At 37.0% G+C, this 12153-nt stretch overlaps 1 protein-coding gene and 1 non-coding gene across 5 annotated transcripts in view; one reads left to right on the top strand and one right to left on the bottom strand.

Moving 5' to 3' along the window:
- LOC127647464 (testis-expressed protein 2-like) overlaps nt 1-3570 on the top strand; it is a 71624-nt gene extending 68054 nt beyond the window's left edge. For all 4 annotated transcript variants that reach the window (XM_052131723.1, XM_052131722.1, XM_052131721.1 and 1 more), the window contains one exon: nt 655-3570. In XM_052131723.1, coding sequence (XP_051987683.1) covers nt 655-789 — 135 coding nt within the window. In that variant the 3' untranslated portion in view covers nt 790-3570. The remainder of the gene's footprint in view (nt 1-654) is intronic.
- Nucleotides 2884-3018, bottom strand: LOC127648491 (small nucleolar RNA SNORA50). Its single transcript, XR_007971172.1, has one exon. It is a non-coding gene; the product is annotated as a small nucleolar RNA SNORA50 (small nucleolar RNA).
- Nucleotides 3571-12153: the final 8583 nt, after the last annotated feature.

The raw sequence follows: 12153 nt of genomic DNA on the forward strand, positions 1-12153 counted from the left end.
ATTCTAATTGGTTGGTAAACCTTTCAAAGGTGTTGATTAATTTTAATTCCATGGCTAGGAAGTAATACCAGGTTTGTTGAACATGTTAGTTGAATATCACTTTAACTTGTTCGTACACTTTTGAAATGGTAACCTAGGGCTGTTTGTAAGCTAGTACTTCATTGGTAACTAAAGGCTTTCCAGTAGTTCTACAAAGAAGCTTGTTTTATGAACAAAAATCTGAAACATGTCCTGAGATAAACGCATCTACATGAGGTAACCATGGTTAAAGCAGACTACAGACCACTGCATTTTTTGGAAATATGAAAGCTGAGGAGTGTGATTGAGCACCACCAAATTATTGCTCAAATACTGATTGTTTAAATAGCTTTCATTAAGTCCCGCCCCAAATTCACACTTTTAACTTTGCTCCGTAATGTGCAGTTTTCTCTGCACATTACAGTAAACTAAGCTAGGAGAAAGTATTTTAACAGCAAAAAAAATTAGTTATATTACACACCCAAAATGCAACTTCTTTTTGCATCATGGTGGCATTAAATATTTCAGTATTTTAATGCTCCTTTGCCAATTATGTTTTACTTATTTGTTTGCTGATTTAAGGCAAAGTTTTTACTTTTGTATTCACTATTTTGTTGCTTCCATTGCCTTTCACAGAAAATATTTGTAATGCCAAACATGGATGACGTCTGGCTGCCTATCATGCACTCTACCATGGACACACGCTCCAATGCCAACATCTTGAAAGACGGGGAACTCTTGGACCCTGAGGAATCCCTCGATGACATGTGAAGAATTGTTGCTACAAAAGATAAAACACTAAAGTCCCACGAGAGCAAGACAATACCTGAGCTGACAATAACAAGTGCCATGTTGCCCATTAAACAGAGCTGTGAAAAATGTGAACACATCCATAACTACAAGAAAGGACTATACTGTTTGCTTGCCTCTGATCTGTTCAAGAGGATCATAAGAGTTGTCATAGGTGACAGAAACACTACTGACCCTCAAACAGGACAAAGAGGTGAATTACATTTCACTACAAACCACAAGCAAACAGGAGATGACTTTAAAAACTAATGAAGAGGCAGCACAGAACATAGATGGGCATATATGTCTCTGGGTGTAGTGTACGCTACCTCTTTTGATTCATGTCATCTTATCAAAATTTCTGGGAGATGCATGATAGTCAATGCAAGAGGTCTACAATAGCTGGAGAGAGCTATTAATTAGTATTCCCATTCATCTCAGTAGCTTGGTGCCATCTTTGCTCTTGGGCATTCGGTTCTGGGTACCCATTTTTCAAGCAAGTCATCTAAACCATAAAAACCATGTGACAATTCCCTCTGGAGCTGGAGGAAATGTGGTCACAACATTGCTGATTAAAAAAAAAAGGGGGAGGGGGGGAGATATGTCAAATTGATGCTTTAAAGAGTGACGGTAAAAAAAAATAGTCACTGGTAAAGTGTATACTTCAATACAATGAAATTAATAGCTTGGTCTACACATACAATTTACAATCTGAGGGTCTGACTTGATTGTTTATTAGACAGAGTGCCTGCTGATCACCTTAGAGGGTCTTAACTTTTATAGTGTGCATCCTTGTGACATATAGAAAGCTGCAAACACCAGTTAGGGAAGTATCTGATCTTTCTAATAGAAATTTCAAAAGTTTAAGCATTTTCAAGATGTGCACCCTAGTATGATTTCATTGATTGACGTATGCTTCTAGTAGTTTATTAGACATCACAGACGTGCTAGTACTATCATCCTCTTCCAGTCACTGCTGCCTGAGCCCTCGGTGTGGTGTCTAATTATGCAATTAGATCAATTTCACTGTGTTCAAGAGGGACACCAGACAATAACCCCCATCCCTCAGTGTTCCCTACTCAAGCAGCCAATTCTAGTGGATTGGGTTTAAGAGCTTGTGTCCAGACTCATTGCTCCTCTGCAATTGGCTAGATTAGTGGTTCTCAACTGGTGAGTTGTGACCCAAAAAACGATTTGCAGGTCCACAGAGGAAAACAGTGCTAAACGCAAATAAAATGCAACTAACATCATAATCATGCATTGATTGGCAAAATAAATAGGCTTAACAACTTTTAAAGGGGAATAAAATGACGGTGTCTCGTTAATACTTGATTTGGCAAATTTTTAGGCATACACGGTTCATAATAATAATACTTTACAGTGTTTGGGGACATTTTTGTTTACTTTTGTGCGATGTACAATTTTGGTAGTGTTGGGTTGCCATTTAAAATGCGATGTAAATGCATGTGGGTCATGAAGGAAAACCAGTGTAAAAACACTGATCTAGAAACCACATTGCATTTCTGATCAAGTGCTATTCTATTTCCAACTATGTGGAGAAGCTTGTTGAATGTATAAATCATTGCAAAACTTTTTGTCCACCTTATTTGGCACATTTTGTTTTATCAAGTATTGATGTGTTGCTGATTAATTGCACTTGCATTCTTTTAAGTCATGTTGCTAGTTTCTGTTTGATAAAATAAAACTTAACAGGCCATATCATTAGTTGAAAATTCATCCAACATAATGACAGAATCATAATAGACATTCGGATGTATTTCATATATGTGTATTCTGATTATTCTTTTCTTAAGTCTATAAATCAAAATTACATATACTCTATTTTTTAAAACGTTTTATTTTGTTATACCATTTATGATTGGTATTGCCATACATAACTGATATTCTGTGTGCGCTCTGCCAATCATTATTTCATTTGCACTTTGTGATATATCATTTGAATTTTTGTGACATGATTGTGTGAAAATTGATAAAAAGCTTTTGCAAAATAATTGTGCTAGATATTACTTCCAGACCAGTTTGCATTTGCACAGATATAAATGGTAATTCAAATCAAAGTGTAGTTTGCTTTTAAAATAGCACTTTGGAGGGAAAGTCCAAGAGGCTCCAGTTATAACAAGCTTTTACTTTTGCACGGTTGCTTGGCCCATTGAGCCATGAAGGGGCTCCACAGGTTCAAAGACAGTGCTGATACATGTAATACTAACACAAACGACAGACATCCAACTTGTTCATTTTATTGTTTATTACATCAACACTTACATGTTCAATCCACACAGTTTAATTAAAGATGCTTCTATCAATGTACATTTAATCTGCCCAATAAAAACAACAACATCACCACACATGAAACACCCTGAAATTGAAGTTGCAATTATTGATTCGACTCAGACTTCACTAGTTGTAAGCACTTTGTTTTAATGGATTTATGAATGATTAACAGAAATTTGTTCTGCTTGGGTTTCATGAATAAGGTCCAATGACATAACAGTGAACAAAGCATAGATGCATACAAACCTCAAGATATTCATTCAGGGCTTTTGAAATCCACCTTTTAATCCTGTTAAAATAAGTAAATCCAACGTGAATAAAAGGCTTTAACACAAAATTGTAAATTAAAATAGCTCAATAACAGTCTGGTCAGTGATTTGAGTTGACATCATTGCTGATCAGCAGTCTAACGCGTTTAAAACATCATTCCAGATAAACACACACAAATAGATATTGTCTTGTACCTTTAGTCACTGACGAACTCCACTGTGAACATCAGTAATTCTAATGGATAAAAATAAATCAATGAGTTTACATAATTAAACATGAGAAGGCCTTAAGTGCATTTGAAAACAATACTTTCAACACAAGTACATTCAAACAAAAGCTGAGATCAGTCATATTGCTGTCACGTGTTCATGAGCACGGCCACGTGTTCAAAACGCTAAAATCAACAAACAGGACCATAATTTGAAGCTCGTTCCAATTCCTTTATGTAATTAATTGCTTTCATAATTGTAGCGTTAGATAAGGCTGTTTGTCGACAGATATACTCACCTGATCCAGTCTGATCATATAATCAGCCTCCGCTGACAATGAGAGCTCATTTGTGTTTACCAAACCAACGATGTTCAATCTATATGTTGCATTGATAATTATATCAAGCACTTCTTTCATCTTAACGTCCGCTTGTAACTTCACTCGAGATCTTCACAGCCTGCGTAGTCAGTACCCCCTGAACCGAGGCGTGGAAGTTGGAAACATGGCTTCATTTCTTCAGCGCTCTACTGTGTAGGTCGACATCTGCAGACACGAAGCAACATGCGCCACCTCACGTATAAGCATAATTACTGCAGCCACTAAACACTCCAACTGCAAACAGGAAATTCAGACAAATAAATGATAATGAATTGTATTATTAATAAAATTACAGACGAGGATGTGAATCAAGGTAGAGTAAAAATCATTTGAATATATATAAAATATAAACGTTGAAATAAACATTAGTATTTAAGTTGTTCAATTTGATGGTTTCTTCACAATTCAGCAAGTGGTTATTGGTTAGAGGAATATTCCTGGGTTCAATACAAGTTAAGATCAATCAACAGCATTTGTGGTATAATACTGACTTACACAAAAATTAATTTAGATTTTTCTTTTTAAAAAAAGAAGCGAAATCGGTTCCCTTATGCCTTGGTACACTTGATATTGTGCAGCTACACATATGGGAGTGCCTTCTTACACGGCCAAGTTGAAACCTCTGTACAATAATGCCAATATTCTAATATTAGATATGGTGTTTGAGCCCCGTCTGTTTGGGCGCATAACTGTCCGCTATTAAAACAGGTGCACAGACACTGTTTCCTCAATTTCTTCCTTCAAGACAGTAATCATCTCTTGTCTAGAAGCCCTCTACCCTTTGCCTTTGATATCAGTGGTGGGCCATGCATTTTAAGTCTAGGCCTTCAGTGCGATTCATGCCATTAAGAAAATACAGTTTCACAATGAATAAGACCCTTTGCTCATCATACACTATATCGCAGCTAACTAATAATACCAATTGACATTTTAAAAACATGTCAACGCACGAAAGCCAGAACTTGAAACGACAAATAATGCTCAAGCAACCCTAATTTTAACTGTAGCATGACTGTTTTGTGAAATGAATGTCTCCCGAACAGACATTCAAAATCATAATGTTTCATATGAATCTACCAAGGAGGTCTATAATACCTATTCCAATAATACCTATGGGATATTCCTACTTGATATCTCCAACAATAAATGCATTCCATTCCCTGATATTCAGAACTGCAACGCTCCTATTAGCTTAGCAGGGGTTTGACTCTTATTAGAGATGTCTCCTAGCAACCCAACTGATAAACAATGCTGCAGCGCTAGCATTTGTGCTTCAGGTTATTGATTATCAAAAGAGATTATAATGTTTTATACACCTGTTTCTGCAGGTGTTTGTTAAACAAGCTTTAATATCATGTAATGTGGAAACAAACTCATTTATTGATATTACTTAATAAAGTGAATGTTTATCACTTACTTTGAATATCTAGTTGAGAATTTCTGCACAAGGCTACAAGTTGTAATTCTAACTTCAAGATGCATTCCATTGCACTTTTCCTAGTAGGATGTTGTAAAATCCAACTTTCCGAGATGAATGGAACGCAGCACTACTTTTCAAAACTTGATCTGACACTGATCAAGCAGCCTAATTTACACTTAGAAAACTCCTGATGTTGCTATAACAATGCAAAAAGCACTTACCAATTTACTCGAAGTGAAAATCAGTCCTCCTTTCATGTCTAATTAATTAAGCAATCACACGGTCATGCAGAACATCTTGTGTTTTTAAATCCATAAAGATCTCTTTCTCAACAGCGATAGCGTCAGTGATGAAAGCCGACTCGTCAGCAAGATCTCGCCTCTTCGCTTTCAAATTACGTGCATCGCTTGACTACGTCACTCAAGGCCAGCTTGAAGGAATCGACCGGGACAAATCCTAAAGATCACACCCACCAAGGACAAATATGATTGGCTGATGAATCTGACAATCTGAAATTATATGTGCATTCATTTGCACTTTTGAGGGATTCTGTGGAAATTCTGAAGGCCTGAGGGGTTGAGTTCAGACTTATGCTCTGCTTCATGCTTCAGGCTTCGGGCATGCGATTTGTGAAACCGCTGTCACGCTTGTAAGCATCAAGGAATAAATTCTGACTGGATAAACTTTTAGTTTGTCTCTATTTGTTTGTAGATGAATTAGGAGTGGAAAGCGATTAAAAATACATACAAAAAAATACAAAAGGTGATTGAGAATGGAAGAATAAAAAAATCTTAATTTATTTGGCATGTTAGGACAGCAGAGAAGGCTTTCCTGGCCCTGAGAATTTCCCACTGGTCGATATACAAGAGGCTGTAATCTTCATGACAGTAGACTCTCTGCTCCCCTGCAGTGCTCCGGCGAACATCTCACTGCCTCACCACTTGACACTTCTCTGGTGAACGGGCCTTAGCATCCTGATTCTCCACAGCACGTTGGCAGGTGTAGAGTATCCTTTAAAAGCAATTGTAATTTGTGTGATCTAAATATAAATCATTTAAATATAAATATATATATATACCTATATATCTAAAAGAGCCAGTTACATGTTCACGTCTTTTTCAAGATGTCGTTCCGTAAGTGTTCATTGTGCGAGAGACACCTCCCGCCATCAGACCAGCATGAGAGCTGTGTTTTCTGTCTGGGCCTCGCCCACGCAGAGTCAGCTCTCATGGAGACAGACTGTCCTCACTGTGAGGACATGAGTCTCAAGTCGCTTCGCTCACGAATCGCCCTCATTCTGAGCAACGATTCAATATCGCGCGCCCTTCGGGTAATGCAGAAGAGGTGGGTGACCTCTTCTGCATTACCCGAGGATTCACACAAGGAGGGGCCGCGAGGATGAGCAGGACGAATTTGAGGTGGACCTTGTGCCGACACATGCCCCGTGAGCCCCTTAATCTCCCTGAAGCGCATGTTTCCCAATACGCTATGTGCGAGATGAACTCCGGCCCTCTGAAGGAGCGGATTATGCTACCTCTCGCAGGGCCTTTGAACTCTGTTGATTTGGGCATGCTCTCTGTTAAGACCGCACTACTGCTGGCTCTGGCCTCAGTAAAACCGGTAGGTGACCTGTATGCACTATCAGTCGACAATTCTTGTCTGAAGTTTGGCCCCGGTCTTTCAAGAGCTACTGTCAAACCCAGGAAAGGCTATGTACCCAAGGTCCTAACCACACCCTTCAAAGCACAGGTGGTTCACCTTCAGGCCTTCTTCCCTCCATTTAAGTTCCCTCCATTTTAATCTATCTATTCAATACACTATCGAATAATACAAATAAGTAGATGGTATGCACTAATAAAGACTTATTTGTTCTTTCTTTCTCTCTTCAGAGTTTAAGGCCTCATGGGAGAATGCCACCCCCAACCTCAGAGAGTGCATTTTAAAATAGGAGCACTTAGCCGCCTTTTCATCATCAGGCTGACCATTTCTGAACACGGTGAGTAATGGTTCAAATAGCATTTCCACTTGAGCGTAGTCCGGTGTGCTCTTCGGTTTGGGTTTTTCAGCACGGGTAGCCAACCATACTCAAAAGTGCTGATGGTCCACCTGTAGTACTTAGTGACTTACGATTGGTCACTCGCTGAGTTAGTCCATTCTTATTCTGATTTCGTAGCACCACAATAGACCTTTTTCACGCTCTGTGTTTTGGAACGCAGAAGTAAACGTTTGCTGGGTAAACTTCGACAGCAATGAATGGGAGATCACAACGAATATAATTTTCACTTTCCCATTTGCTCCAAGACCAAAAGATAAAATCCACTATTATGTTTGAATGACTTTCCAGAACAGGAGAAAAATAGGTGGATTACGATAGTAAAATGGGAGAAGATGCTAATTTACTGTCATTCTCTCAGCAGATGTAATCGAAACCCCCCTCACAGCTGTGGTAATTTTTAAAACTAATTCCAGAGTAATATAACACAAAGCAAAATGTTATAAATGTATTCATAAATTGTTCAAAATGTATATATCCAGTCAGGGGGTCCAGAGCACCTTGCTACGGCCCTGGACATAGGCCACTGGAATGACTGTTAAAAAGACAATTTAAACAACTTTACAGCTCAAATAATACAAAAGTTTAACATAAGAGTTAATGTAAGTGCTTTTATAAAATTATAAGCATTGCTTTTCTGGTTTTAAACCCTCCAAAAATTGACCTTTTTGGCTTCCATTGTTAAAAAATTATTTTTTTATATTTTTTATAAGAGAAGGAGGGAAGAGTATAAATAAATTTTTGTGGTAATCAACATCTCACTAGTCTCTGTGACGTCACTAAACTCTGTAAACAGCAAACATAATGCGAGGGCGGGATTTTAAAATAGGAGGTGTCTGGCAGAAAATTTGATCAGACAATCAGAATAATATTTCTGTTTATCAATTTGCGCCTATAGGTTGAAACGGACTATATTGATATAACATGACACTTGTCAGCTGAGGGTGCTATTTCGCTAATGTTACTATTATTTACTGAGTGACGAAGCACTGAGGAGAATTCCAGAAAGTCACTGAAATAACTCAGGGTTTCATGTTGATAAATTCAAACCAATCCAATCTGTCTTAAATGGTACCATGAAGCTTATCAAAATTCTCTGTCAATTTAGGCTTCAATCCTGACTTTAAAATTAGATTACGCCATCGCGCACATGAATGAGTGACGTTTGCAGCGCACAACCAATCGTGTGAGAGAACGCGATTCACTTCTCGCGAGACTCAGCGGAATTTTCAGTAGTGTACCTCTCTGTTGAAACCTGATGATTATGAAAATAAGAATTTAAATTAATTTAAACTGTGCACAAAACATTGTTTTAAATGTATTTACACTTCTCAAGAGTTCAGCATGAAATCATGAAGACTTAAAACATGATTTACACAGTACAAGTGATAACTGTAAATTATGAAGCAATTAAAGACATTTATACAACAATAAGAAACAGCGGCAGCTACGAGAACTGTTTTGCTGCAAACTAATTAAAATAAATAATAATAATAATAATAATAATAATAATAAACAAAAAAACATAGCGGTCGACCTATTAAACATTAATGTTGGCGAAAGAGGTGTAATATTAATGTTGCATTAAGCTTTGTAATGTTGCCTTTTACTTGTAGTAAGCTACGGAAAAACTTTATAGTGTTATTAATTTAAAAACGACGCATTAATTCAGTATACTCTCAGTAGTCCTAAACCGTTGCAGTCCCTAACATTAGTACGAGTGAAGACAAAATAATGCTCGTTTACAGTCATTCAAACTTCATGATGTGCTTCACTGAAATATGGCGCGCATTTCTTCTGAGCGTCTATTTCCATGGTGACTCGTGGATTCGGCGCTCTGCTGAGAATGCATTTCTGTGTTCAACGTGAACGCACACAAACTCTGAGGATGCGTTCCATTCCGAAGGGCTCATTCCAATGCCCTAATCCCTTCAGAGGTTTGCCCTCCACAGTGTGAGAGCTTCGGAGGATTGAAGAGTGTTGGGCTCAAAAATATCGGTAATTCGGAACGCACTTGCGTCATCAAGCCAAAGGAGCCGCTGTCGCACAACTCTAATGAACATCACCTGCACCTAAACAGAAAACTTTATACATGATTTTGCCTTACTAATACCTATTTTCAGGATGCAAAACGAAATGCTTACTGAAGAAATGTAAGCTTAATGTTTAAATATTTTTTTTATATATAAAAGTATAAGTACAAGTGTATTTATATACACCACTATATGTTAAATTATGAAATAAATAAAATGCCAATGTGTATATTTTTTTTATTTCAACTCCTTTATTAGAATGAAAGAGCAAGCGAATTTACAGGAAAATAACACAAACAAAAGTTAGTTTCAAACAGACAGCCAGGGGTTTAAATGTTTTCTTATCAAATATAGCCTTTATAAACCACAGATGTTTGTTTATAGAACTAGAGGGTGTTTAGAGGTGCAGCTGGTTTAATTTACAATGACCCTGTAGATTTATAATGTATGGTCCGTTTCCGGTCCGCTTGGCATTGAAGTGTCCATCAGTTGAACCCTAAGGAAACGCCCCTTTTGAAGTGCCCTTTGAAGCAGCTATTTATGAGCCTTTCGGTTTGGATCGACCCTTCAACAAGGCGGACACGATCATTCCCCATTAGAAGTGTCCTTCAGAGGCGGATTTATCCCGTTTGGGACCAAGACCGTAACCATGTCTTGAACATTCATTCCTTTACAATATACACACATTCAATCTTTATCTTAAGCCTGATATGCTGAAAACTGCTGCGTTAATGGTTTCACATTCAAAATTATGAATGGCATATGAATCACATACTGTATGCAATGTATTTTTAACTCAAAATTGCAAATTTAGCCAAATGGTGAATATTTTGCACCACTCGAAATTATTGTTGGTCAGCACAGCATTTCAATCATAAAATAATGGATAGATATTGCATGTTTAGTTATATGCTGACATCTTACATGACACGAACACTCTTATCCTGAACTGCTGACACTGATGTGTGTGTGCTGCATGGCGATGGAATAATCCATGAGGTTACTGCCAGTGTTGCCAAATCTCCCAAGACAAATAAGCAACTGCAACATCAAAAACAAGCCCAGTATTATAGCCTGTTATGCAGTGGTGGAAAGGGTCCTGATTTTTTTTACTTATGTAAAAGTACAGCTACTGAAGAAATCAAGTAGAAGTACTCAGAAATATTATGACTCAAGTAAGAGTAATTAAGTAGTTTGCCAAAATACTACCCAAGTAATTAAGTTAGAAGTTACTTTATGAAAATTATATTATATATACATACGCTTCCATTTTTAGAACACAAAGACATTTTTGTTCTTGAAAAAATGTATTCCTTCCTTTCACCAAGGATGCATTAAATTGATAAAAAATAAAATCAAAATCAGTCAAAATGTTTAATTGCAAATTATTATTACAGTTTGAAATAATTGTTTTATTCATTTTTTCTTTACCCATGCTAATTTGCTTCTCAATAAAATGTTCTTATTATTAGAACAATTGAAAATGGTTGCACACCATATGGAGATCACAATACAGTGGGGTTTTCCCCATTTGCAGAGGTATTGAGTTCTTTCAAGTTACTTTACACTTGCAAGTCAAATTTTAGTTTTAAAAAGACAAAAAGAAACACATTTCTCCTGAAATTATATTTCTTCTAAAGTCTGTTGTTTTAGAGAGATGTAGGCTATTCTATTCCATGCATTACTGTTTTGAAAAAAATATCTCTAACAGGATAGAGGGAAGTGGATGTGGCCAGATGCACAACAAAAGAAAGTAAATCAGTCTCTAGTTTGAGAAACAGTCTCCTCACAGGTCCTAAACTAGCCGCTTCTAAATGCCAAAGACCTGCACTTCTGCAAGAGGATTCAATTTAATTCAATAGAAATAGCCATTTGTAACATTCTAAACGTCTCTAAATCATCTCAACTACATTATGTGCATTGTGACTGAAACACATTCCTATTTCAGGTTTATTCTCATTCACATATGTCCCAGTATTTTGGCTATTAAGTTAACATACTGTACAAAACTAATATAATGCAATATCTCAGAGGAGGAAAAAAAGTTCAGTGAAAAGTCAAAAGAAGATCGCAATGCAATTGTTAGTATATCAGATATTATTAATAAAACTCATTGTATGGGCATTTTCTGTCCCCATATTTAGAATTTTGTAGATATTTTTGTCAATATTGGTGGCATCGTTTTAAACAAGTCACTGTTCATTTCCAACAGTATTGACACTGAATCTTTCTAAGGTATTTATAAAGCTTGTTTTAGACATATAGTAGCAAGTAAACAAGATATCCCCACATATATGTCAAACTACATTGTGTTAATGTTTGACACAGTTCAAACATTGCCTAACTTAAAAACAAGTGAAGTTTGATCAGTGGTTAAAGGTGTTCAGACGGTTCCCTCGTACCTGAATACATTTCAGTCTTTCCAGAATAAAATTAAATATGCAGAATATCACAGTATTTCAGTTCTTGAATAGTGACAGGGCAGAAAGTCTTGAAGAAGCTAGAGAAGAGAGGACACCGGCGGCAGTTAATACTGTCATGTATTTACCTGTAATTCCCATTTTTGCCCACTAGATGTCCCTAGTTCTCTGTTGTGCCCTGTTTTCCCGCCATTTTTATCATCATTGTTTTCACCTGTGTCTTGTTTGGTACTATGTATTTAAGTTACCTCAGTTCCCTTGTTTGTCACT

This window comes from Xyrauchen texanus, chromosome 8, assembly GCF_025860055.1.
Source record: "Xyrauchen texanus isolate HMW12.3.18 chromosome 8, RBS_HiC_50CHRs, whole genome shotgun sequence".
Taxonomy (NCBI): Eukaryota; Metazoa; Chordata; class Actinopteri; order Cypriniformes; family Catostomidae; genus Xyrauchen; species Xyrauchen texanus.